This window comes from Furipterus horrens, unplaced genomic scaffold (genome assembly GCF_987537825.1).
Source record: "Furipterus horrens unplaced genomic scaffold, mFurHor1.1.pri manual_scaffold_2, whole genome shotgun sequence".
Taxonomy (NCBI): domain Eukaryota; kingdom Metazoa; phylum Chordata; class Mammalia; order Chiroptera; family Furipteridae; genus Furipterus; species Furipterus horrens.
In genome coordinates this window covers 132,683,956-132,710,812 of record NW_028327172.1, presented here as the reverse complement: position 1 = coordinate 132,710,812, position 26,857 = coordinate 132,683,956, and the positions used below count along the sequence as shown (strand labels likewise).

General features: G+C 45.3%; 1 protein-coding gene and 1 long non-coding RNA gene across 2 annotated transcripts in view; one reads left to right on the top strand and one right to left on the bottom strand.

The window, feature by feature from the left end:
• ASB13 (ankyrin repeat and SOCS box containing 13) overlaps window positions 1-5,602 on the top strand; it is a 34,356-nt gene extending 28,754 nt beyond the window's left edge. The window contains exons 5-6 of the mRNA XM_090266459.1: window positions 2,824-3,015; window positions 4,272-5,602. Of these exons, the coding sequence (XP_090122585.1) occupies window positions 2,824-3,015; window positions 4,272-4,399 (320 nt within the window). The 3' untranslated portion in view covers window positions 4,400-5,602. The remainder of the gene's footprint in view (window positions 1-2,823; window positions 3,016-4,271) is intronic.
• Window positions 5,603-11,432: 5,830 nt separating this feature from the next.
• LOC150019515 (uncharacterized) lies at window positions 11,433-26,566 on the bottom strand. The gene is made up of 3 exons (XR_016509257.1): window positions 26,410-26,566; window positions 19,814-20,136; window positions 11,433-12,292 (listed from the first exon to the last, which is right to left on the bottom strand). It is a non-coding gene; the product is annotated as an uncharacterized LOC150019515 (long non-coding RNA).
• Window positions 26,567-26,857: the final 291 nt, after the last annotated feature.

The window sequence follows — 26,857 nt, the reverse complement described above, 5'->3', positions numbered from 1 at the left end:
TCCTCCCTTGCTTCTTTCCTCTGGTCCCCCAGCCCACCATTCCAATGTGTATCTATATACGCTCTATCTGTATGTATTTTGAAAGATACACATTGTTAGTTGAAGCATGTATTTTTAATTGAGATAAATGGTATTGTGTTATATTTCCTGTTTTTTCACTCAGCCCTGTCAGTTTTTAAGACCCACCCATGTTGCCCTGTGTACCTCTGGCCTGCTGTTTTCAACTGCTGCAGAGTATGTCAGCTTACCTCTTAGTCACCAGTCTTCTTTATACCCCATCAGAGGATGCCAACAACACATTTTTAAGAGATCCTGTTTTGTACCATGGGATGGCCATCAGTTGGAGTCGCCCTGCCAAGGCCTTGTCAATCTAGATACCACATGGAATGGGATGGAAGGGGAGGTATGACTTTTAGAGCTATTTTCAGCCATAGTTTTCTCCTTGACCATGAGAGTAGCTTTACTCCCCCCATGTCCCTTTCTCGGTCACTAAAATAGACAATCATTTTTATTCCCTATTGGCAAGAATATTGCGAGAATTAATGACCCAAGAGAAAGCTACCTGAACTTTAGATTTGGTAGACTTTACAATTTCTTTTTCTTTTCTTTCTTTTTTTATGCTTGTTCTATTACAGTTGTCCCAATTTTTCCCCCATTGCTCTCCACTTCCCCTCCTCCCTCCCCTACCCCCTGCTCCCACAGTCAATCCCCATCCTGTTGTCCGTGTCCATGGGTCATTAATACAAGTTCCCTGACTAGACCCTTCCCCTTCTTTACCCACTTCTCCTCCTCCCCACTTCCCTCTGGTCACTGTCAGTCTGTTCCTTGTTTCTATGCCCCTGGTTATATTTTGCTCATTTGTTTGTTTTGTTCATTAGGTTCTTCTTATGGATGAGATCATATGGTCTTTGTCTTTTGCTGCCTGGCTTATCTTACTTAGTATAATATTCTCCACTTCCATTCAAGCTGTCACAAAGGGTAGGAGTTAATTATTTCCTTCTGCTGCATAGTATTCCATTGTGTAAATGTACCACAGATTTTTTGATCCACTCATTTAATGATGAGCGCTTAGGCTGTTGTCAATAACACTGCCATGAACATAGGGGTGCATAGGTTCTTTTGAATTGGTGTTTCAGGATGCTTAGGATATAGTCCCAGCAGTGGAATTGCTGGATCAAAAGGCAGTTCTGTTTTTAGTTTTTTGAAGAAATTCCATTACTGCCTCCCACAGTGGCTGCCCCAGTCTGCATTCCCACCAGCAGTGCACCCGGGTTCCCTTTTCTCTGCATCTTTGCCAGCATTTCTTGTTTGTTGATTTGTTAATGAAGGCCATTCTGACAGGTGTGAGGTGGTAGTTCATCGTGTACAATTTATTTTTCATTACAAATTTGTGCTTAGCATTCAAGTTCATATCTGCATTATGATTGCAACACTACAATTATTTATTCACATAGCAAGTATTGGAACAATATCCCTGACATGGTGCAGTGGTCAGATTTCAGGGAAATTTTTTTTTTTTAATGTTTATTTAATCTATTGCTTTTAAATATCTTGCTTGTAATACACACCTGCCAAATTAAATAATTAGGTAATTTAGCCTTCTTTCTAACTGAGGGATTTTTTTTCCTGACCTAATAGCATGATTCCTCTTACTTTGTTCTTCTTTCTCAAGATCACTGTGGCTATTTGGGTTCTTTTGTGGTTCCATATACATTTTTGGAATATTTGTTCTAGTTCTATGAAGTATGCCACTGGTGTCTTGATAGGTATTGCATTCAATCTATAGATTGCTTTGGGTAATATGGACATTTTAATGATGTTAATTCTTCCTATCGTATATGCTTCCACTTATTTGTATCTTCTTCAATTTCTTTCTTCAGTGTCTTATAACTTTCTGAGTATAAATCTTTCACAGCCTTGCTTAAATTTATTTCTCGGTATTTTATTTTATTTGTTTGATGCAAAAACTTGGCATTTTCAAAAACAATTCTAAGGCTCCAGAAGATTTTATTGTATAGAGTTGTGATGGCTGTTCCCTAAGTATGAGATTTTACACAAATCACGTTTTTATCACATCTGCGTATTTTTGTGCATCTAAAACTGCTATGTTTAGCTACTACTTGCCTGCATGTTTTTGAATGGCCATTGTTATCGTGGGTAAGAGGTAGATGGCAGAGCTAAACTCAAAGTTATGAGATCTCATCTCTTATTTGAACCCCAAGGTGTTTGAGGAACCTCACCTATTTTCTCTTTGAGTTTCCCTTTTGTAAAGGAGTATCCATATTTAAGGATTTGAGCATCTCTTTTGTAAAGGAATATTCATATTTAAGGAATAGTCATTTATTCATGCAACACACAGTGTGAGAGCCTCTGTCCTATGCCTGCAGTGTGTGTGCATGCACATACATATATGTATATGTGCATGTGCATGACTGTGTGTGCATTTGTGTGTGCAAGGTCTGGCAGGAGAGCTTGAGTAGCTCAACCTGAGCTCCCAGTCTCAGGACCCTTGGGGACAAACTGTATAGGACATTAGACCTGTCTCATAACTCACAGGGAAATTTTTGTTTTATTTTGCTTTTTTATTTCCAGTTACATTTCTTTATTATTTCTACCTTTCTTTAGCTTTCTTGTCTTAAGAAAAAAAGTAATTAGTGCTTTTGGATTTTGAAAAAGATTTTGAAAAGGCTGCAGCAGAGTCTGCCTTGATGTTGTTTCCTGGATGGGGATGGCTTTTGTATCCTGTGCTGGATGAAAAAGTCAAAGCTTTTTCTCAACTCCAAGTTCTCTCCTTGGTGATACTTGTTTCCACTTTACCTACAGGGGCCAATGTGAATGCAGCAAAGCTTCATGAGACAGCCCTTCATCATGCAGCCAAGGTGAAGAACGTGGACCTCATTGAGATGCTGATTGAGTTTGGAGGCAACATCTATGCACGGGACAACCGGGGGAAGAAGCCCTCCGACTACACATGGAGTAGCAGTGCACCTGCCAAGTGCTTTGAGCACTATGAAAGTGAGACCAGGCTCTCTTTGTTGTCTGAATGATGCAATGCATTATAGAATTGCACTGGAGACCCTTATGCAAGAAGTTCTCTTCTGACAATATATCAGATCATTTATGAGCAAATAAATAATCTCAGACTCAGTCCATACAAGGCTGAGAATATAGATCCAGCCCTCACTCTTCAGGAAACAGATGACCTGGCTAAGGACAAGATGTCTTCTTTGGGTACAAGTTTTTAATGAGTTTACATAGAATTAGAGTCACAAGAGGCTTTCAAACACCTACCAGTTGAAAAAAAACTATTCAAATTTTTGCCAGCCCTACTCCACCAAAACTCATTATGAATTCAGAGGCAAACTCTATGCATATCTGCTGGCTAACATTTCCTGACAAATAATGTTTCTCTTGCAAATAATTGTGGGGGAAAAGTCACATGGGAAAATCAATTTCACCAGTAATCCTTTTTATTTTTTTCTTTCAAAGAACTTCTTATTTAAAAATTTTTGATAAATTGAGAAAACTCTCTTTGGTTTTTATATTTTTGTCGAACATAAATCATTCTAAAAGACAGGTCCTTGCGGCCAACCTCTGCCTTGCAAATGCCCCTGTGCCTCAGCTGCCAGGAACCTCCAGGCATCTTCCTTCTTTAGCCCTCTTTGCTTGCATTCCTGAGCCACAGCTCCCGGGCTTGTCTTTAGTCCTGAGGTCCTGACCCTCTCTCTGCATTAGGACATGTGTTGCATACTCTGCTGTAGCTGCCATGTGTGTCAATTTTGTTGGGGTCTCCTTGTGCCCTGCGGCACTCAGTAGCCAGAGCAGAGCCTGCAGCCTGGAACAGCAGCAGCGAGCAGAGAGCAGCCAGCACCAACCCAGGACTAATTCTCACCCTGTCCCTCATTTGTCTAGAAGTTTGACAAACAAGGCTACTAGCTGTAGATTAGTGCTTTGCTGACAAATCCTTGTGCCAGGTTATAACATTATGGGGCAAAAATCACACATGTGCATACACACATAAAACATAAACCCACAAAACACCCACAAAATGAAATCCCTCTGGACATGACTGGAATTCCATTCCCTAATCTTGCTTCCATGGGCCCTGGCTGTCCTTCCTGGTAGCCTTCCAGGGACCAGTTGGAGGGCATGTCCTATTTCCAAGAAAAGGAATGTGTTTCCAGTTCTTGATATTTTTTAAGTCGAAGGATGTTAATCTCTGTTCAACTACGATAAGCTAACTTCGTGTGCTTTCTGTTCCCCTTCTCTAGAGACACCTCTAACCCTGTTACAGCTCTGCAGGGTGAGCTTTAGGAGGGCCACCGGTGTCAGAGGGCTGGAGAAGATCGCCAAGCTGGACATCCCTTCCCGGCTCATTGCTTACCTTTCCTACAACTGAGCTGCAGGCACAGGGGGCAGGAGCTGGCCTTGCTGAGCCCTGTGCTGCTTGTCTGAAGCCTCAGCTAGTATAGATGTCTGTTGGCCATCCTGTTTCATCTTCTCCGCAGACTCCTGGAGAATATTTCCAAGGCACTGGGAAGGCGCTGCCTCAGCTTCTGCTGGGGTCATGGCCCTGTGCTGGCTCTCCTGGAACCTTGCTCCAACTCTGGAGTTTTCAGCCATCCATTTGTCCTCTTTGCATTGACCTTTCTCAGAAGGACTCTCAGGAAAGAGTCTTCTGGGAGTACAGGGGAAGGCCAGGCAGGGCTGGGGTCCAGGTACTGCTGTTGATTTCCACATGCCTGGGAGCTCCAGGAGCATGATGCCATCTCTGACTCATTCAGCACTAAGCAGCCCTGTGCCACAGAGGGTGGGCCGTGGGAGGTGAGGTCCTCACTACATGGCCTGGGATGGCTGCATTGGTGATATCCTGCCATTTGGACGCTTTTTTTCTGGGGCTGAGGGTGGGCACTTTCCAAGGTCCACCTGTGTGCAGGTGTACCCATAATTCAGGGGCTTTGTATGGGTCTTCTGGAAGAAGACTCAGGGTCTTCACTCCCCATAAGCACAGTGTTTCATAGGAAGTTTTGCTTCAGTTTTAGGTCTCAACTTAAAAAGTTTATGTCAGGGGTAAAAAAAAAAAACAAATCTTTTAGAAGATATATAGGCTATAACTTAGATTTAGTTAATGAATTAAAGCAAAAGTTAATGTAAAGTTGTGTTAACACAAATTTCCATGAGCAGTCATTTCCAACATGAAGGATTGTTAGGAAATGCTTTGGAGATTATTTTTCAGCCTTTTATGGTCGCCATATAAATTTCTTCCTACCCTAAATTTTGCTAACTTCTTGAAGCTCTGAAATTGGTAAGAAGATGTTGCCAGCACCCAATGGGTATTACCAACCATTGATTCATGCATTCTGCAGATACTTGTGGAACATTTATTATGCTTAATGCATTGTCTTGGTGTTTTGAACTGGATAGGAATCAGAATCAGCATCATAGACAGGGAAAGAAAGAATTTTGCAATCTGTTCCTATAGTAATAGAAACAAGTAATTCTACATTATAAGCCATGTGGTGAAGTATTAAGAATATTCAGGCTGCATTTGTCTGTCTAAGATTCTGTGTTGTAATAGTAAAAAAAAAAAAAAAAAAAAAAACCACCAAAAACCAGGGAGTTAAACTGGGGGACCTTGCATAATTAGTTCAGGCATATTGGTTTTTGGGGAAACAGAGAAAGCACCCCTTGTGAATATCCCAGAAATGTGGATGTCGCTACATTCTTCCAGACAGTGTGGAATAGAATGAGCCTGAATTGGCCAAGGTAATGCCAAGTGTGCTACATGAGCAGAGCATCTCTGCAGTTACTTGGGGCCCCAGATCTGGTGGAAAGTTTCCTGCTGGTTGCAGTGTTTTTCTATCTCATTGTTCCAGCCATGGTTTCCTCATTCTATGCTGAGAGTAAGAGCCACTCCCTTTGGTTAGTCTTAAATACAAGTTCTGGGTAAATCAGTGTTTCTGTATGTATTAATAACAATGAAAAAAAAAAGTGTTGGGTTCTGTCCTTTCATCTTTGTAACAGACTTGCCTCTAGCAATGAGCTGGTAGCATTTCCCTAAGTGGGTACACAGAGTTCTGGCCCCACACTCGCTGCTCAATAAAAGGTGTTGAATAGAGGCCATCCTTGTGTTCACAGGGCTCTTTCCTTGTTGGCAACAGAAACACTGGATGAGCTTCATCCCGTGTGAGTCCACAGGGGCCGCTGCCATCTTCCCCCTACTTTGGAAGGTCAGGAGGTGCTAGAGCTGTGCCTGTCTGATTCCCATCTTCCTGTCTCTCTCCTTGTCTCCTGCTGCAGTGGAGAGACACTGTCTGAGTTATCAGGTGACTTAAGATTTTAGGCCTCCTGACAGTCTGTACCCACCCCACACCCAGCCTTAGTGAGCTGTAATAGATAAATAACTTGCCTATATCCTTACGTAGGGGTGTGACTCTGGACAAGTTTTTCCACTCCCCTGCGCCTGGGTCTCCCCAGCTGCAGAAGAGGGATAGAAGGTCAGACTTTGATCATTAAAAGGATGTCTATGATTAACTACTGAATCTTACAGATGAGAAATGAGACCCTACAAGCCTCATTGGTTTTTTGAGGCTGAAACTAGGTGATCAAAAGATGCCCTGAAAAACAAAGTGCTCCCCAAATGTAAAAGTGATATGATTATGGCTAGACTATGGTTTTGTTGGTGTTCGTAGATCTTAGAGCTATGTAAATGATTCCCTTCTGACTTAGGACAGCACCCTATTTCAGGAGGGATGTATTCAGAGGACCTCTTAGTTTACATTTTAAAACTCAATGGGCAGCCCACAGATTTAGAGAAGACATTTGCAACATAGATAAATGATTGGTAATCAGAATAAATAAAGATCATTTATAAATCATTAACAAAAAGATTAACAATCCAATAGGAAAATAAAATAGGCAAAGATTATGAAGAGGAAACTTACAAAAGGGGAATCCTCAAATGTCTCCTGACAGGAAAGGATGGTTGATCATAACCAGGGAAATGCAAATTAGTAAATATTTAATTCAACAAAATGATACCATCAGCTTGATAAATATTAAAAGGTCTGACTGCTTTTTAATGTTGATGGACCGTACGGGCAAATGGGAATTCATAGCTTGCTAATGGGGTATAAATTGATTTGTATTCTGGAGAGCTATTAGATGATATCTAGAACCATTAAAAGGGTGTAGCACATGTGCCCAGTACTTCTACTTTTAAAAACATACTTTAAAGAAACTCTCAGACATATCATAAGAATGTGTAGATGTTCAATGCAGCAATTTTGTAATAGTAAAAGGCCCCATTGGTAGGGGAGAGATTGTAGAAGATATCTGTGTAATGCGTATGTGCTACAAAAGTTAAGATGAGCCAGAGTTATGTGTTTTAACACAAATAGATCTGAAACTTATACCAGCAGATGAAAAAGAAGTTGCCAACCTATTTATGCACAACACAAATCTATTTATATAAATTGAAGAGCAAAGCAGCATAGGTATCTAAGGATACCTATGTGTGTAGTAAATGTATGAAGTCATGGAACCTACATACCAGCATCATGCTATTCTTCTGCGTGAGAAAGGGACCTGTGACTTGGAAACAGGAACACAAGGGACTTCATTTCTCTTTGATATTTCATTTCCTAGCAGATACAAAGCAAATATGAAGAATGCTATTTGTTCCTGGTGGGTGGTGAACAGATAACATGGGTGTCATTCTCCATGGGTTTTGTTTTTTATTTTTGTTTTATAATAGAAATTTAATGTACAGAGCAGGGACAAAGGGCAGACATGTCTTAAAAAAAAAGTAACATACCTGTGTGACAGTTATGAACTGGATTCTGTTTAAGAATACCTTTCAGCTTTCTATTGGCTACAAATGTCATATTTCGGGTTAAAAGATTTTGTATTCCACAACAGGTGTTGGTGCCTTTTTTTCTTTTTCTTTTCTTTTCTTTTGACCAACCTCATTTCTGAACAAGGCTAGAGGTTGCAGCTACTTTCTTAAATATACTAGACTTTCAAAGCCCTGAATGTGCTGTGTGGCTCACAGAACCCGCCTGCATCTCAGGGGAGGGAAGTGCTGGGTGCAGTCCCTTTTCCCTGTCCCTGCTCAGCCTGTTCTGCTTTGGCATGACTCGCTTCCTAGATGTTGTGAACCTTCTAAATGTGGCTCTGGGCCCAGTCCCTAGCTTCAGATCCTACCCCGTGGAGAGAGAGAAACCAGTTCCTCTAAACTGAGAAACCATTTCACAGCTGGAAGATGCAGCCTTGCTCCCGGGCGCTGCCTGCCCTCTGCAGGCAGGGCTAGGGAGGTGCAGGGAAGAAGTGGGTCACCCCACCTTCCCTTCTCTCCTGTCATCTCTGAGTCCCCTCTGGTCTCCAGGGAAGAAAGTGGGGCCTCCTCTCCTGCTCCTTTCCTTACTGCCACTTTCAACATAAATGCCACGTATCATAACCCATTTATACTCCTAGATGAGTCTGCACAGAGCTTGGAAGTTGTTTGGGACAGAAAGAATGCTTTGCATGTCTTACTTCCTCCCCTGGGCTGCTTTGTTAGAACTACCTCTCCTGCCTTCTTTCCAGGGGGCAACACTTGTTACTTTTGAGCAATTGAGTTTTTTATTCACGAAAATGCCCCCCAAACTGGCTCCAAACACAAAGCCTAGCAGCATGGTCATGTTGTGGGATCTTGAGTGGGTATCAGGCTGGGAGCGCCTTCCCACCCTCTGGGCAGCACTGTAGCACTTACTGTCATCCCTGTAATGGCATGGAAAGTACTTCCAGACCCTGGAGTCTTTGCTTTTTCTCTATCCTCAGTGTTGGTGCCACATGGCATCAACAGCTAGGCCCCAGTTATGTTGGAATGAAAATCTTGAGATCTTTGGCAATTTGAATGAAAATATATCTTACGTTGGGTTCCTCCTAAAAGCTGAATGTCTTAAATCCATGCAGATTCATGGCAGTTGTCTCTCTCTTACACACACATACATTTATAATGTGAAAGTTTATTTTCCAGCAGCTGGTCTCCAGGTGTGTGGTTCTTGTGAACCACAGACTTAAGAGGTGAGAGAGAATTTGCAGCTGAACTCTGAGCCAGAAATACAATTAGCTGAGCTTTCTGCTTTCTGTGTGATCAACAAGAACACTCTCATTGCTTCTTGCTGTTATTTTGAATCCCGAGGCTCACTCTGCTGTTAAGAGACAGAGGTTTAGATGAGACAGGAAGTGGGAACATCAACTCATTCTTTGTGTCCCTTTCTCCACCCATCCATCCTTTTTCTTCCTTTTTCAAGCAGTTACTCTGTTTTAGGTTCTCTCCTGGGCACGAAGGACACAAAACCAAAACAAAACAGAACAAAACAAAACACCAGCATAAAAACAAATCCTGGCTCTAAAGGATCTCACTGTTTCTCAGGAAGCAGACACAGGAACAAGTGCTGGATCTAGAAGCAATAAACAAGAAGGAAGGGCTCACTCTTCTGGGAGAGAAGAACAGAGAGATGACCTCGACATTTTCCTCAAATCTTGGGACAATAAATTCAATCGTATAAAGAAAAACATTTTTTTATTCACAGTGCTGTGTAGTTTACAAAGCTTTGTAAATGATATAACAGGCATTTAGACAGACATGAGCAGAGCTGAAACAATAGGCCAGGTACTGAAGGTCACCTGGGCTGAAGGCAATGGGCAAAACTGGGAGGGCAAGTATTGTAGGTGGGACCTCTCCCCCAGGGTGACCTTTCCTCCCCTAGCATATCACTGGTCATGCAGTTTAGACCCCTGACCTTTCATATCACTTAGTCATGTGGTTTGAACTCTTTCCTGACTTCTCCTCCCCTTGCATGTCACTACTTGTGTGGTAGACCCCCTTGGAGGAGAAACAAAGGGACCAGATAGTAGCCTCATGTGACCCCCATATAAGCACTTGCATAACCACTCCCTTAAGCTTTAAATCCTCAGAACAATGACAATCAGCCTGTGTCAAATAATCTTGAGAAGAAAGCCTCAGGTTTGTTGACAACAGAGACAGAGTTTTGATCAAACTAGAGATAACATCTAGCTTCAGTTGTGTTTCAGCTCCAGGCCCAGAAGAGCAGGAAGGCCAGGCGGGCCGTGTCATGGCTGACTTTAGCACCAGGTGTGATGACCAATGACTCTCTTCCCTGGAACTGACCAATCAGTGGAGACCACCCCCAAGAGGACACATCTGGAAAGCTGATTAATATTCTATCTAGATCATACCCTAAGACTTACCCTAGAATCCCTGTTTTTGGAAACCAGATAAAACCCCCTAAGACAAAGGACCCAGTCCTTCCCCCACTCTCTGGAGCTCACCCACACCTTGCTCCCTCTCCTTCCACCAGGTAAATCTGCATCTTAAGGGAAAAAAAAAAAAGATTTTAATTATTTATTTTTACAGAGAGTGTAAGGGAAGAAGAAAGAGAGGGAGAGAAACATTGATCGGTTGTCCCGACTGGGGACTCACAATCACCTCAGGACTGAACCTGCAACTCAGCCATGTGCCCTGAGAATCGAACCAGCCAGCTTTCGCTTTGTGGGCAGTGCCCAACCAAATGAGCCACACTGGTCAGCGTACTAGGCATGTTTTCTTTGCCTTTCTTTCCCCGAAGCTCGAAGGTTTCTTTTTTTGCCATTGTAACTTATTTCCTGAGTCCTCACAGCCCAGCTGGCTCTGTTCTTCTATGTCTCCCTTCTTCTACCTCTATGACTTTCTAAATAAACCTTTGCTTGTATCTGAGTCTTGACTCTGAATTCTTTCTTAGCCAGAACTCAAGGACTGAGGTCTAACATCTGTTGCTATTTTTCATTAACATAAGGACCTGGGTTATTGATAGCACTTTCTCAGAATGAGTGTGAAGATACAAAACACTCAAGGATGCAACTTCTCTTTTGTTCCATACCTTTTCTCCCAAGCACAGAAATAAGAGAATGATGTTTAAGCCCATACTGTAACCCCTTCTTATGCTTATGGTTTTTAAAGACCAGGAAGAGAATTTTACAAAGGACCAGATGGGCTACAGCAAGGAGCATAGGGATTTTGCCTATAGCCTGTGGGAACCTACAGCTTGCAGAACATATATGGGTGGCTTTAAAAAATTGAAATGATCCTTGGCTGGGTTGCTCAGTTGGTCGGAGCATTGTCCTGTGCACCAAAATGTTGTGGGTTCCTTTCCTGGTCAGGGCACATGTCTAGATTGCAGGTTTGATCCCTTTGATCCCCAGCTGGGGTTCATACAATAGACAACTGATTGATGTTTCTCTCTCTGTAAAAAACAAAACCAATAAAAACATACCCTTGTGTAAGGATTAAAAAATTTTAAATAAACTGAGCTATAGAAAAAATCTGTCAAAAGCCACTTTCAAAGTTTCAAGGGTTAGTTTTTTATTTTCTTTTAGGGAATCAGAGGTGTCCCTTACTTCCTATAAAAAAGTAAAAAGCATAGCATTTTACTCAAGAAACATAGCAAATATATGATTTAGTTCCAAATAACAGCCAACTGGAAATGGGATAAGAAGGGTAGCAAAGGAAAGGATGGAGGATAGAGTCACCGAGGAAGGGTAGAAAGGAAAGAGAGGGTACTGGTAAGTCAATGGGGCTTGGGGTACTGGGCTACGCTGTTGGGCTTCACAAGTCTGTCAAGTCTCCTTTGTGGTGTCACCAGAGGAATGCCAGCCAAAACTCTGTAGGGACAGGGACTTTCTTCTCCGAACAGACTGGTTTTGGATGAATATGGCACCGATCACAGCAATATTATCTGAAAGTCTGGATGACTTCAGCCCAAATTCCCACAAGTCCCAGGCCCAGGTAGCTGCACCTAAAACGCTGTGAGGACTCCCCAGATCATCCCACCTAGTGGCTCCCAAACAGGGTAGCACAATTGCCAAAACTTGATAAAGCCAAATAACATTTCTAATTAAGATAAGGCCTTTTATTCTTATTTAAACACGTTCTTTACGGAAGCAAATATTACAAGTTCCCAGACCAGCCTGCAGCAACATATTCCTTTGCATTCCAGAAACATTTAATCAGTTACCTGCAATGGTTAGAGCATTCTGTTGGGGTCTGCCCATGTCACAGAAGAATAAAACCTGGAGCATGGGAGCCAGCTAACTGCACACAGGAGGGCTCTCGGTACTTGGAAGGGTTTTAGACGTTTGCAACATGGGTCATTCCTCTAAGGTGACTTCAAAGTAGAGGTGGTTCCTTCTCCTTGTCACAGGTGTGCTTCCAGGACTATTGTACATCATCAGAAAGGCCAGCCTGGGGCTAAGAATGGAAAAAAGAGTGAGAGATAAAATGAATGAGAGTAGAAAATAAGTTTCTCAAATTATTGAACAAAGGTTGAATGAGAAGGAAATGAGTCAGAGATTTCAGAGATGTTGGAATTTGGTCCAGCGTAGCGTAGTTACATCTGGAGTGATAGCCAGCCACAGGATGCCTCAGGCTGGGTCAGGAGAAAGGGGTTCTATGAGAAGTGTGATGGCTAATTTTGTGGCAACTTGACTGGGCCAATGGATGCCCAGGTGGCCAGTAAAACAGTACTCTGGGAGTGTCTTTGAGGGTGTTTATGCAAGAGATTAGCATTTGAATTGGTATACCCAGTAAAGCAGATCGCTCTCCTCACTGTGGGCGGGCCTCTTTCAATCTGTTGAGGGCCTGAATAGAACAAAGGGTTGGAGGAGGGTGTATTAGCTCTCCCTGTCTGACTGCTGAGCTGGGACATTCACCATCTCCTATCCTCAGACTGACACTTAAACCATTGGTTCCCCTGGTTCTCAGGCCTTCCAGGTTTGGACTGGACTACACCACCAGCTTCTTTGGTCTCTAGCTCTCACACACAGCAGACTGTGGAACTTCTCAGCCTCCATAATTGTGTGAGCCACTTGTAATCTCTCTCTCTCTCTCTCTCTCTCTCTCTCTCTGACCCATTGGTTCTGTTTCCCTGGAGTACTCTAACACAAGAAAGGAGCATTTTACAAATCTGCTTGTCATCATTCAATATGGTGGTGCTCACTGAACATGAACCTAGGACCCATCGTTTGCCAAGCAAGAATGTTGTTAAAATTTTGGCATTTATTAAACTATGTAGTATAGTCTACCACCTACTGAGCAGTGTGTTTGTCAGGGGGTAATGCAGGAGTGCAGCCAGGTTGAGACTTCCGGGACTCAGGGTCAGATCAACCTGAAATATCAAATCTTACTCCCTGATTTGTCAGGGAGGGGATGAAGGTGGTCTTGGAACTTTCCTAATCTTCTACTCCACTGCTTCTTAAAATTTTAGCATGTTTCAGAGTCAGTCACCTGGGGGGGGGGGGGTTGTTAAAACAATTTCTGATTCAGGAGATCAGGGGCAGGGCCCAAGAATGTGCATTTCTAGTAAGTTCCTTGGACACAATTACTGCTTGTGGGGTGTAGGAAGGAGCCACACTTTGAGGACCACTGCTCTCCTCTGCTACAGTTTCCTCTTCACCAGGCTCTCGCATTTTCACTTCTAGCCTCAGTTTAATAAAATGTCCTTGGAATCTAGCATTTTAGGGAGACATGGTATTCTGAGATGCTGGACACAGCTGAGGCCATTTCCCGTTGTAGACCCTGCTCTGAGCTTCTCCCAAGTTTCTAAGGCTGGACATGTGCTTTGCTGATACTGGCTACATGAAGTACAGTTGTGTCTTTCTGTCACCATTTGTTTAGACTCACAGCTGCAGCCAAGCATTTGAACCTCAGGAACTGAACACTGTAATTGTATGTACTTTGTGCCAACAGACTGCTGATTACCTCAGACCTAGTGTGAATTATTATTTTTCCACAGGATGTTCCAACCACTGAAGGACATGATTGATAAAAGGAAGAGATCCAAAAGCATCACAAAAATCTCTATCTTATCAGTGAATAAGGACATGCCACCATTAATTTTGTTTTCTGTTGTGTTTTTTATATGGCCATCCCTTAGTATCCACGGGGGATTAGTTTCAGGACCCCTGCAGATACCAGACTCTGAGGATGCTCAAGCTCCTTACAAAAAATGACATAGAGCATATAACCTACATAATCGTCCTCTATAGTTTATATCATCTCTAGATTATTTGTAATATCTAAAACAATGTAAATGCTATGTAAATAGTTGTTATACTGTATTGTTTAGGGAATAACGACAAAAAAAACGTTTGTACACATTCAGTACAGACATAGCCATCATAGGCCTATTACAGAAACAGGGGAGTCCAAAAACAAGCCCCAGAGTTTGCCCCTGGGAGATAGGGAACAGGAAGCAGCTTTCAGGATGCTCTTGCATGCCTGGAGCTAGTGGCTGGAAACATTGTTGCAAAGATCCGCTTTACTTCTAAGACTCAGGAAGATGGGAGGGATCTTGGACTGTGGGCTGGTACAGAAAAAGCAGACAGAGCCTACGTAGGGTTTTGTGAATGGTCAGAACTGTTTGCAACACCCGCTGCGTGAGAGGACGCAGGGGGAGAGAGCAGGCAGGGAGGGGAAGAGTAGCAGCTGCGGACATATTTTGGGCTGGCTCTGGCTGTAGGAGGCTCTCTCTCTCAGGCTCTCTCTGGCCCTCACGCCCTCACTCTCTGGCTCTTGTGGGCTCCCTCCATCTGGCTTGGAGAAGGGATCTCTAGGCTGCTTTAAGAAGAGGCTCTTGCCAGACTGCTTTGGGAAGGAGAGGAGATCCATGCGGTTTGCAGGAAGAAGGCAGTTTACAAGGAGGCTGAGAATCCAGGTGGTCCTGCATTGAGAGCTGGAGGGCACCACAGCACAGAAAGGACCTCCCCAATCAGAATTGAGTGATTGGCAGCTACTGGTAAAGCTGAACTGTGTCTAGGAAGTAGGGAAACAGTGTTTCTGACTTTCCTAAGACTGGCCATGTCTGGGAGGGGGAGGCAGAACCATGTGTAAATAAACAATTCTTTTTCTTTTCACCAAACTCTGGTATTCAGAGTTATAATTCTGGCGGCGGGCAATCGGGCCCCTAACTAAACAGCCCGTGGGTTCTGTTTCAATTGGAGCAGCCCAGGGGTTCTGTTACAGGCCTAACTACATAGCATGTCAGCAACAATCAAGCTTTTGGGGGGAATGTTTTTGATCCAAGGTTGGTTAAATTGGCGAAAGTGGAATCCGCAAATACAGAGGGCAGACTGTTTTCAAGCGAATTAAGGGCCTTTGTCAAGTCTGGCTCCTGAGCAGCTTCACGAGGTGAAGGAGAGCAGCTGTCACCATCCTTCTGCACTGGAGCACTGCGTGGTAAAGTGAAAATAAAACTTGGGAAGTGACTACATCCAAATTCATGGCAGGATGGGGACAGTGGTCCTCCCTTTTAGGAACTTGCCAGACTGAGGCCTTGGCTGAACTCTATTTACTCAGGAGGTCCTTTTGCCTAAACTGCAATGTCTGGTCCCCTTAGGCTCATTGGGTTTGTGGCACGTTCCCAGGTGGACAGCGAGGAAGGCATTGTTTTTGATGCTGCTCAGGAAGATACAGCCAGAGTAGGGGCCACTGCCCTGCTCGCCACTCAGTGCAGCCAGGACTTTTTTTTTTTTTTTTCACATGGCTTCAATAGCTTACTCTACAAGACCAGAAATAGTAGCTGTTAATGTTTTCTATCTATCTACTTATTTCATCTATTACTTATCTCTCTATGCATTATTCAATAGACATTGAATTTCCAATACTTGGTTCTGAACTGGGTACTGGAAAGGGGAATGCAAAGTTCCCCTCTAGGACCTTCTGATTTAGGAGGGAATAAAAGCTGTGTAAATAATATCAACATCAATCTTAATAAAAGCCAGAATAGATTGAATGCTGGACAAGAGGAAAAAGGTGCTTCGGAATCCTTTTTTAAAAAAATTTAAAGTATGTATCTGGAGATGTTTCATGGAGGAGGGAGTATTGAGTTGAACTTTGAAAAGTGGGTAAGATTTAAATAGGAGAGGCGGTGAGAGAAGGGGGTGAGCTTTACAAGCACAGGGAATAGAGCAGGCAGATAAAGGTGGGTAATAGGAATGCCGAAGTGCCCTCATGCAGGGTGTTCTGGACTGCAGAGAAACCCCAGGCCCAAAGGAATGTTGTCTCCCACAGAACTGAGGGTTCAGCAGTGGGGCAGGCTCCAGGGTGGCCTGAGTCAATAGCTCAAGGATGCCATCAAGCACATAGCCCTTTCTTCAGCTCTGCTTCGTGTCCCAGCTTGACTGCACCCTCCAGGGAGTAGAAAGCTCTGCTGTGATGCCAGCTTCACACCCTGACGGCACACTGTCTGGAGGAAGAAGTGAGATCATCTCTTTTCTGTGGTTCCTTGTAGGGTGGGAGACATCCCTAAATCTCCTCAGCAGATGTCCCTCATCTTTTTACAGCAGATGTCCCTTACCTTCCACTCAGCAGACATTGAGCAGATTTGTATTAATATCCATTCCTGAACCAGTTGCTAGAAAGAAAGTTCCAGAGATTTGCTTAATCACTGGGGGTAAACGGGTGTTAGGAGACCACAGAGGACCCCACAAAGGGAGTGCCAGGGAAGAAAAGAAAAGCCTGCCTACTGTGGCACAGGACATGTGAGGTGCGGAATCAGTAAATATAATGGCAAGAAAGGTGGGGTCCGCAATGCTGGGGGGAGGGGGCAGGGGGCAGAGGAGTTCTGTCCTAGAGACAGAGGAGCTTGCCTGAAGGATTTTATTCAGGGAAGGAAAGGACCAGAAACACGTGTGTTTTGCAAGATAGGAAGACAAGCAGAAACTGGAGGCATGAGATGTGTTAGAGGTTCTTTTAGGAGTTGAGGGGAGGTGATGAGAGATGGAAGCTAGAGAGAAAAGTGGAGAAGGTTGTACCTGCCAGTTCAGAGATAAAATTGACTGTACTGAGTGGCTCTGTGGATTATGGCTGGGTGGTGGTGGCGGCCTCAGGGATTCAGACCTGGGTTCCTGGGACAATGGTGATGCCATAAAGAAAAAAGTAAGGAGGGTCAAGAGATGGAGCTGGTTGGCCAGTGGCCACCCTTCACTCAGCCTAGCATCCTGGTTCTGCCTGCAGCACTTCCTGCTCTGCAAACATATGCAGTCCCCTGACTGCGGAGCTCTAAGTTCCTTGTTCCCTACTGATTCTATCTATAAAAGCCATTTTGACATCAGAGGGTGGAGAGAGAATCTGGGGCTCTTAGCAGCCTCTCTTTGGTACCTGGAGTTTCCTCCAGGCAGACTTATACCTGGGGAGAGAATCAGAATTTACCCTTCAAGTCCTGGAGTGGCTATGACTTTCCTGACACCCAGCAGTCTCTTAGCCTGGGACAGAGGGGATGAGTATGGACCTCTTTACAAGACACAGTCCTTCCTATGGTTTATGTTTCAGCTCTTGAAGCAATTAGGCTTTTGACCCTACTGATGGAGTTCAAAGGAGGAAGCAGAGCTGTGGCCAAATCAAAACTGGAAAGATGACTTGCAGACCTCAGACGTGGTGGAAGTGAGAACAAAGGATCGAGGCCTACCTGTGGGCCAAGTGTCTAACTTACCGCTCAGACTGTAGCATTAATGGAGCCGAGGTTCCCAGAGTGAGGAATTCCATTGTTCCCACAGGGGCTCAGGATCACAGTCCCTGCTGGTATCCAATGGGTAGAGCGTGTCCTTTTTTCTCTGGTTATTGCTAAGCTTCTGAACTTCTAAGTAACTCAACAAATGACAATAAGAGGGCCCCTGGCAAGATCAACTTTGGGAAGTTAGCCCCCGTCCTCTGCAAATTGGCCCCACAATTTCTGTGTTTCCCAGGAGCCTGGCCCATGGGTGCTGAGGTAGGAGGAAGTACTCAGATCCTTGCAGTCTGGCCTTGTTGTAAAGTCACCTTGTGCTACCTGTGACCCTCTGAAAGTCACTGTTCACTAGGAACCACCACTGATCCCCAGGGTCATACTCTTTTTAGTCTTGGGGGTAGAGACCTTACCTTGCTCCCCAGTCTTCTTTGCTCCCCAAAATATGAGAGTCCTGGCTGAACTATCAGTGAGAACGTACTCCAAGTTTGGTGATAACGGAAGAGCAGAGGTCTGCCTGTCTCACCCCCAGGCTGCCTGTGGGTGGTGGACCCCCTTTACCCGAACGCCCCCACTTCTAAGCCTTTTATCTGGACAGAGACCCAACTAAAGAGAGAAGAGGAACTGTTCATTTGTTCTCATCAAAGGCTTGCCTTCCAAGTCCTCATCTCCCACCCAGAACAGGCCTCATGATGTCCTTCCAGGACAATTCGTGAGAATGGCCACCATCTTCAGGGGACTCCCATGCTCACTAATAGAGGCCTGATTGATCTTAAGCTTCTGACAAGAAAAGCACAGTAGTGTGACTGGGGTGCATCTCCTAATGTCTGGATTGTTTTGTCTTGAGTAACACCATGTGTAGTACATACACAGCACATCCCAAAAGGAGGGAGGAATGTGGGCATATCCCACTCAGCCCAGTTTTTCACTCTGTCCTGTAAACCCTCTGGGTCCCAGGGCTGTCAGCTTGTGAGTGGGATTGCTCAGAATGGAAGGAATGGGACTGTCTTCCCTGAAAGACTGAGAGTTCACAGCTTGGACTCCATCCAATGCTCTATTCTTAAGTCTCTGTATTAGTCAGGAGAGGCTAGATGCAGTAACAAACAGCCCCAATTCCCAGGGGCTCCATTCAAGAGTTTACTTTTTCTTCATGGAACAGGGAACATGAGTTGATGAGGTTTTCTGCTCCTTGTCAAGATCAGGAACCCAAGGTTCACCACCATCTGGGATGCTGGGATTCTCCTCTGAATCTTCTGGACAACAAACAAGGGAGAAGAACTATGTGGAGGAGACACACCCCTCTCACCTGCCTCAGCCTGGAAGTGACTCACATTACCGCCAATTACAGCTTAGTGGGGAGAACAGGATCCACCTAGAAGGAAGGATGCTGAGAATATCATGTAGCTCTGTGGCAGGGAGATAAAAACACGAAAATGGGTAACAGCTAGCCCGAGTCTGCCACAGTCCCATGTCACACAGAACAACGTGTGTATCAAAGCATGCAAGCATAGCCTCCTTCTCGAAGTTCCCTCAGTTATACAGGCCTGAGAGGTCTGAATCAGCCTCCTTGATGTCTGATGTCCATGTAACATGGAAGGAAGGATATGGTTTGTTCTTCTTGGAGCAAATGTTTGTGCTCTTGTTGTCTTCATTGGGAGTAAAACACAGATGACTTTTCCTAACCTAACACTTAGCTCCAGCCCCGCAGGACACCGGGTGGGTGAGAGGACCAGGCCACCGGGCAGAGCAGAGCCTGTGTTTTCTCTGACATGGCCAAATGCCGACACCTGGAGAAGGGAGACAAGGTAGCAGAAATATTCACTAACTGAGCTCAGTCGAGGCTAAGAAACACTGTTTTCCAAAATAACATAATCTCAGGAAATCAAGCATTAAGAGGAAGACAGACACTGAAAGTCTAGCACACTTCACCTTGATCAATTTGGGCATGGCAGTAAGTGAACAAAGAAAGCCCCAAACTGTGCCTCATCAGTGTGTTTTTCTCTCTCAAAATAGACAAGGGCCATTTAGTTCAGACTGGAGAGAAGAAATTAGAGCAAGTGAATGTGCGTCTTCCCAAGTCTATGCCAGCTTCTTAGATAGAACATCAATCAAGGAAAACCAGGGGTTTGGCTGTGCCAGCCTGAGCTCAGGGAACATGCCAGTCACCGCTCACCATCCGAATGGAAGCAGGTGGGCTGTCAGGTCCTTGTCATGCAGGCCGTGGAGCTAAGCTATTTGCTCTGTTATATTTGCCTCTCTGGGACACTTACCCCAAAGCACCTTGTGGTGTATTTATATGCTGTCTTAGTTGGCTCAGGCTGCCATAACAATATACCACAGATTGGGTGGCTTACATAACAGACACTTGCTTGTTTACTCATAGTTCTGGAGACTGGAAGTTCGAGATCAAGGTGTCTTCAAGGCCGGTTTCTCTTGAGGCCTCTCTCCTTGGCTTATGGTGGGCCACCTTCTCCCTGTGTTCTCACATAGTCCTTCCACCGTGGGTGCCTCTCTGGTGTCTCTTCCTCTTCTTGTGAGGGCACCAGTCCTATTGGATCAGGGCCTGCTTCCATAGTTGTGTAATTCTAAGTGCCTGAAGTATAAGTATATACCAATTAGACAGGAAAATGGCATATAAGATTAAATATTTTTACATAATAATTCTGTGTGTAGGCAGTTACTGCCCATGTGTTATGGCAGAGATTGATGTTTTTTCTTGTAAAGAGCTGCGTAATAAATATTTTTATTTTGGGGGGACATTTGGTTTCTATTGCAACTACTCTACTCTGTCATTACAGGACAAATCAACCACAGACAGATGAATGAGTATGGCTGTGTCACAATAAAACTTTATTTATAGAAATAGATAGTGGGCCAGATTCAGCTCATGGGCCATAATTTGCCAACCCCTGCTCTAAAAGTTCAACTATGCCAGGGCCAAAGTCTTTACAACTTTCTTGTCTTGCTCTCGTGGTCCCAATATAGCTGCCACAGCTCCAGTTATCATGCCTGTGTTCCAGGCAGGAAGGAAAAGAAAGGAGCAGAGACAAAGGGGTGTCTGCCACCTAAGTAAGCCTTGTTTTGTGGAGCTCCCACCTAATAGCTTCTGTTTTTATCTCATCGGCCTCTCGCATACGTGAAGAAGACTGGAACATTCAGTGCTTGCTTTTTAGTTTGGGCACATTGTCATCCCAAATAATATGTTTTCTTCTATTAAGGAAGAACGGAAGAAAAAATAGTAAGTAACATCTCATAGCTCTTACCACCATTGTGTTTTTTGTGAAGTCTCCAACTAATCTGTCAATAAAGGCTCCTCATTTTACTTGTTTCTGGTTATCTCTAACTTCTCTCCATCATGAAATACTTAGAGACGAATACAATCTTCACCATCTAACTCTGCAAAAAGACTACTCAATTTTTCCAATCCTTATTAAAAAAAAAAAAAAAAAAAAGACACACAAAACACCTCAATAACTCCTTTCAGGCTACATCGATTTCCAGGTGGGGAACTAAGACAGAAAGAGGTGGAGAGAAAGGCTGTTGTGTAGTGCTGGCGCAGCAATGATTGTTAGCAGCTGGAGGAGAGCAGATGTGGAAGGCTGCTGTGCTTAGGGGCCTGATTGATGATGTATAATTGGGACCAGGAATGGTCTGTCCCACTTGTTCAAGAGTCTGGGGAGGCAGAGTCCATGACATCTCTTCACTATCATATCAATACTCCCTCATCCTGAAGTATTTTATGAAAAGGCAGGAGTTCTTTTGAGCCCCAGGTTGTTCTGTTTTCTGTCTTTCCCAAGTAGAGTTGAGACCCTGCAGACACTCTCCTGGTCCTCGTTTACTTTCATCACTTCCCAACAGGTCCATCTTCAAATTGTCACCTGGGAGGCTGGGGATGCAACATGTGGATATGGGGGGGGGGGGGCGGCACAATGCAGTCTGCAACAGGCATGCATAGCAATGCATCGAAAAATGGTTGAAGAGAGAATGCCAGAGAGGAGAGATGGGAAGGGAAGGGACCATGGTCAAGATGGTTCTGTGCTATAGAAAGTCCCTAAACTCAGAGACCCGCAGAGACCCATGTCCTCCTGGGATTTAAAGTGTAATAGTCTCTCTTGGTTCTCTTTCTCATTACTCCTTCCCAGAATGAGTGCTTTTTTCTTTTTCTTTTCTTTTCTATTTTTTTTTTTTTTTTTGAGTCTGTGGTGACAAGGACAGGATGAGAAGATGCCTGAAGTTTAGCATTAGAATCCAGGAGGGCTGGTGCAGAATAGGAGACCACTATGTATCCTCTGAGCTTTTCCCCTTGATTTGGGAATAGCCCCAGATGGTGGCCTGATTCCCTGGTTCTTATGTACCTTTGGTAGCTCTCCCTGACACCCATCTTGGAAGTCCAAGTTCAAGGTGCTGGCTGATTTGGTTTCTGATGAGGACCTTCTTCCTGACTTGAAGATGGCCACCTTTTCAATGGGTCCTCACATGGTGACGAGAGTGAGCTCTGGTCTCTCTTTGTCTTCTCATGAGGGTTCTCACTCATCCCATCATGAGGGCTCCTCCCTCTTGGCTTCATCTAACCCCAATCACCTTCCAAAGGCCCCACCTCTAAAATCATCACATTGCAAGTTAAGGATTCAATCCAGGAAACTTGGGGGACACAAACTTTTAGTGTGTAACATTATTATTATTAAGCTATTTCTTGAGCATCTGCTGTGTGTCACAGTAGCTGTATCAGGGAAGTATTCCTATTGTCCCTGTTTTTCAGATGAGAGAAGATCCTGAGAGATTAAACCATTGGCGCAAGACTATTCTAAGAAAGAGAGTGCGTGCAAAGAGGGACCCATGTGTAGCTAACTTCTAGTTTCTTCTTAATGCATCAACATCTGTGGTGATGGTCCCACTGTCCCTCTGCTCAGCTCTCTGAGTTTTCTCCTCTTAAGGTTAAACAGCTTCCTTCCCTCCACTCTTTTCCATATGACTTCACCCCACTGGTTTCATGGTGTGACTATGCTCCCTCAGTTGTCTGTTTGCCCTGCCTCAGAGAATGGATGAACCAGTCGACTTCATGAAAAGAAATGCCTAATCGTGTTCTTAGCTCTGGAAATATAGTTTTACCTTAATAAGGGTTTTCTGGCCTTGGCTGGTGTGGCTAGATGGCTGGAGAGTCGTCCTGTAACTGAAAGGTTGAGGGTTTGATTCTCGGTCAGGGCACATGCCTGGCTTGTGGGTTCAGTCCCAGGTCTGAGCACCTACAATCCCGGGTCCTGGCGCATGCGATCCCTGGTTCAGGGGCACACAGGAGGCAACCAATCAATGCTTCTCTCTTGCATTGATATTTCTCTCCCTTCCTCTTTCTCTAAAAAGCAATGAAAAAAAAAATGTCCTCAGGTAAGGATAAAAAAAAGGGGGGGCTTTCTGGAGGTATGGGGTCTTCAGTCCTACATTACAATGGTCATGGGCACTAGACACTTGTTTTTATGGTACCTTTCTTCATTAAAATAATTTAAAATATATTTTACAACTGTGTTGGTACAAAAATGAATTTACTGCAGGCTGGATTCATTATTATATTCATTTCCCCCTCTCACTTAAAAAGAAATTAAAACATTTTCATGGGTCCTTAAAAGTGTCATGGGCCCAGGCACTGCCCCGACAGCCTGGAGGTGAGTTGCTCTGTGGGTTGTAGCGGGAAAGTCAGTGCTGGGATGAGAGAATTAAAGGCTGCTCTGCAAGAACTGGCTCTTCTAGGACTCTGTATCTGCTGAAGACAGAACCAAAGGGGAAATTCTTGAGGTTTTGTTTTGGTTTCTCTCTCCTGAAGTGAGAGGGAGAGACGGAGAGAGAAATATCTATCAGATGTCTCCCACACATGCCACAACTGGGACTGAACCCGCAACCCAGGCATGTGCCCTGACAGGGAATTGAACTCACAACTTTTCAGTGTACAGGACCATGCTCCAACCAGCTGAGCCACACCAGCCAGGGCAAGGTTAGCTTTTTCATGTCACAATTCAGCTCCTTTAAGCTTGGGGTCCTCTGCATGTCTTCAGTTTTCATGAATGAACCAAGGGTTCACCCCCAAATCATGATCAGCCAGTGGTAGGCACACATTTATGTCCTGAGTCTCCATATGCACAGAATTCCTCAGCTTCACTGGCCAATGACCCAAGGGTGAAAGGTGCCAGTTAGGGCCACACTCAGGGGAGGTTGCCCTGCAGTACTGGACGGCAGCCTGGTATTTTAGAATTTGGCCACATGAGGGCACTAACGCGCTGGCCTGCTGCTCTGACCCCCAGGCCTGGTTCTGTCCACCCGGATCTCAGTCTGGCTCCAAGGTTAGCCCAGCTGTCTGAGGCCTGGACCCAAGTAGGGTATTTGTCTAGAAGACTCCTTTCTCCCTGCCACCTTCAGTAACTCCCATCATTTCCAAGACACTGAAGGCAATGCAGTTCCAGGAAAACACTGACCCGGGAGGTGGGTCTGGCTGCCCCTTCATGTGTCACCACTGAGTTATGTGGTTCTGGGAAGGAGAGTCACCTCCCTGGGCCTCGGCCGCCTTATCTGAAACACTCATGCCTCTCTGCTGTCAAATTTTAATTCTGCAGGAAATAGAGCGGGACCGGAGTGTGTGCTGCACGTACTGCTAAGGGCCAGAAGAGATGGTTGTGCTTTCTACTCTGCCATTGTCTTGGCTGGGTGACAATAGGCAAATCACTTTCCTTCTCTGGTTCTCACTTGCTTGTCTGTAAGAAACAGGCCTTTCCATGGGAGTGTCCCTGGGGCCCAGGTGACGCTGGCCTCCTCCCACCTCCCTTCCAGACACTGGCTGAGAAAGGGGTGGCTGGAGCTGTCAGAGGAAGGGGGTTGGTTGGACGCAGGCCCCTGGGTCATCCGCTCCTGAAAACTAGAACCATCCACTTTGCTGCTGCTGAGGAACTGCTGTGTTCCGAGGGTGCAGAAAAGGCAGGGGAACCGAGCCCAGGGCACGGATTCTACCTGTCATCCAACAGCATATCTTCCAACAAGAGCTCTCACTTGCTTTGCCCAGACCCCCCACTGCAAAGAGTCAAGCTGACTGGTTGCTTTATATTGTACTTAAAGTGCCCTCACACCGCTGGGAATTTTCTGGTATTTATATGTCTCAGTGTCTCCAGCACCCAGCCCAGGGGCTAGCAGCAGCAGTGCCCTAAGATGAGGTGCAAAAAAAGTCAGCTGGGTGCTGACTGAAATACGGAGTTCCAGGCCCTGTTCCTGAGACTGATTTTGTAGGTCTGTGCTGGGGCCCAGAAATCTGCATTCTTTCAACCAGCTGCCCTGGTAAAATAATGCCATAGAAATGTTGTTCAAAGCACCAGCAATGTTCATTAGTAGGTTTTATTATTATTTTCTATCTTTAAAACATTTTTTTAATTGCTTTTAGAGAGAGAGGAAGTGGGAGGGGGAGAGAGAGAAAGAGAGAGATTTGTTGTTTGACTCATTTATGTATTCATTGGTTGATTCTTATATGTGCCCTGTCTGGGGATCAAACCCACAATCTCAGTGTATCTAGATGATGCTCTAACGAACTGAGCCACCTGGCCAGGGCTAGTGTTTGTCTTGTTTTAAACTGTATCTTAGTACCTTGGAATTCTGCAAACGGGGATGCAAAAATAGCCAGTTTTCAGAGCCAGCCTGTTCCCATTGCATGTTCGGTCTGCAGAAGTGTTCCTGGCCTTTCCTGGGCTATGGTCACTGTAATTCTGGGGCACCGTGCACCCCAGCACCCCTCACTTTCCTGGGCACTCGGGACATAGTTCTACCTAAAGGCTGGGGAGCTAAGCCACCACTGGGTGTGTCCCTGAGAGCTGGCTAAGGTCACGGGAGCACTTCTTCTAACCTGGTGGGCCTCAGGGTTTGGAACCTAAATCCTGTCCCTCAATTACCCCAAGCATTTGAGAAACACTTAGTTGGAGTGGATAAATAATGTCTGTGCTCAGAGCACACCTAAAACACAACATGAAGCACTCGCAAGAGAGGGCTCCCTCCTTGGAATTCCTCCGTTCTCACTTGATCGACCTTCTAAACCTCAAACCATTCTCTAGGCAGCGATCACCCTGACCCTGACCCTAACCCTTCTGCTCTTTGGGCTGCAGCCTCATCTGGGCCGGGGGCACCGGCCCCATGGGCACTGCTGGAACCCCTGCCCACCCCTCCACCCACTTCCAGGCAGGGGTCCCCAGGCCCCCTTCAGGCTCTCCTCCCCTTATCAGGACCACACCACCTACACAGCTTTGGCATTCTCTCGCTCTCCATAATCCAGGCACCAAAACCAGTCATAACAAGCACACAAAAGAGGAAAGGGGGAAAGTTAAAAAATGTATCTTAGCCTCAAAACTCAGAATTGAATTCACTTCCAAACCACTAAAAAGAAGGACATGATGAGGCCCCTATGTGTGGGCTGAGGGCTCTACTTCGGTGGGGTCCCCCCGACTCAAAGAAAGGTCTCTGCTTGGGTCGGGGAGGGGGCGGAGGAGGAATGGGAATGAAGTGCTGGGAGAGGACATTCCCTGCAGAATAGTGCTGAAATGTTAGCCTCCTTCACACGAGGTGGGGGGGGGGGGGGTGTGGTAATCAAGGGGAGGAACTGGAATAAGTGTCAGATCTGCTTTTTAATCAAGTCTCTTGTTCCCCTCTCCTTCCTCGGCTGTCCAGCCAACCCCAGCCTCTCTGGAGAGCAGTGTCTGGCTTGTGGGTTTTCTGTTAACTTTCTGTACATGTGTCTCTGCCCCAGGGCTAGCAGTTCAGCCCCTTCTTCCATGCTGAGAGTGGGGCCCCATCCCCCTAGCCCTAGCTCCTCTGCCTCCTTCTGGAGGGAGAGCCCTGTTCCACTCACCTTTTCCGGGAAGCAGCTGATGGGCCCTGTGCTCAAACTTGGAGATGCTGTTTGGGCACTGAAGTGCCCTCGCTGCTGGGCGCAGCGCAAAGGGAAAGCAGGAGTGGTCACTCGGGCAGAAGGAGCTTGATGCTTAGGTCGGCCTGCTGCTGCTGCTGCTGCTCTGATTCATGAGGCTTGAGGGGTGGGTCCTCCAACACAGCAGACCCCCTTTTCTCAGCACTTGCTGGAAAGGCCCACAAGCTAGGCGATAGAACAGGTGGGAGGTTTCCTTCACTCATTCAGTCACTCATCCACCATTGCAGTATTTCTGATCCAGGCTCACTCTTAAATAGACAGGCGGCCGTTCCAGACATAGGGCTGGAGAGACCTGGGCTCTGGCAGCAGCTTGGCCAGGCTACAAAACCATGAGGAGCTGGAGCCTTGACCCTGGGCCAGCCGACCCACA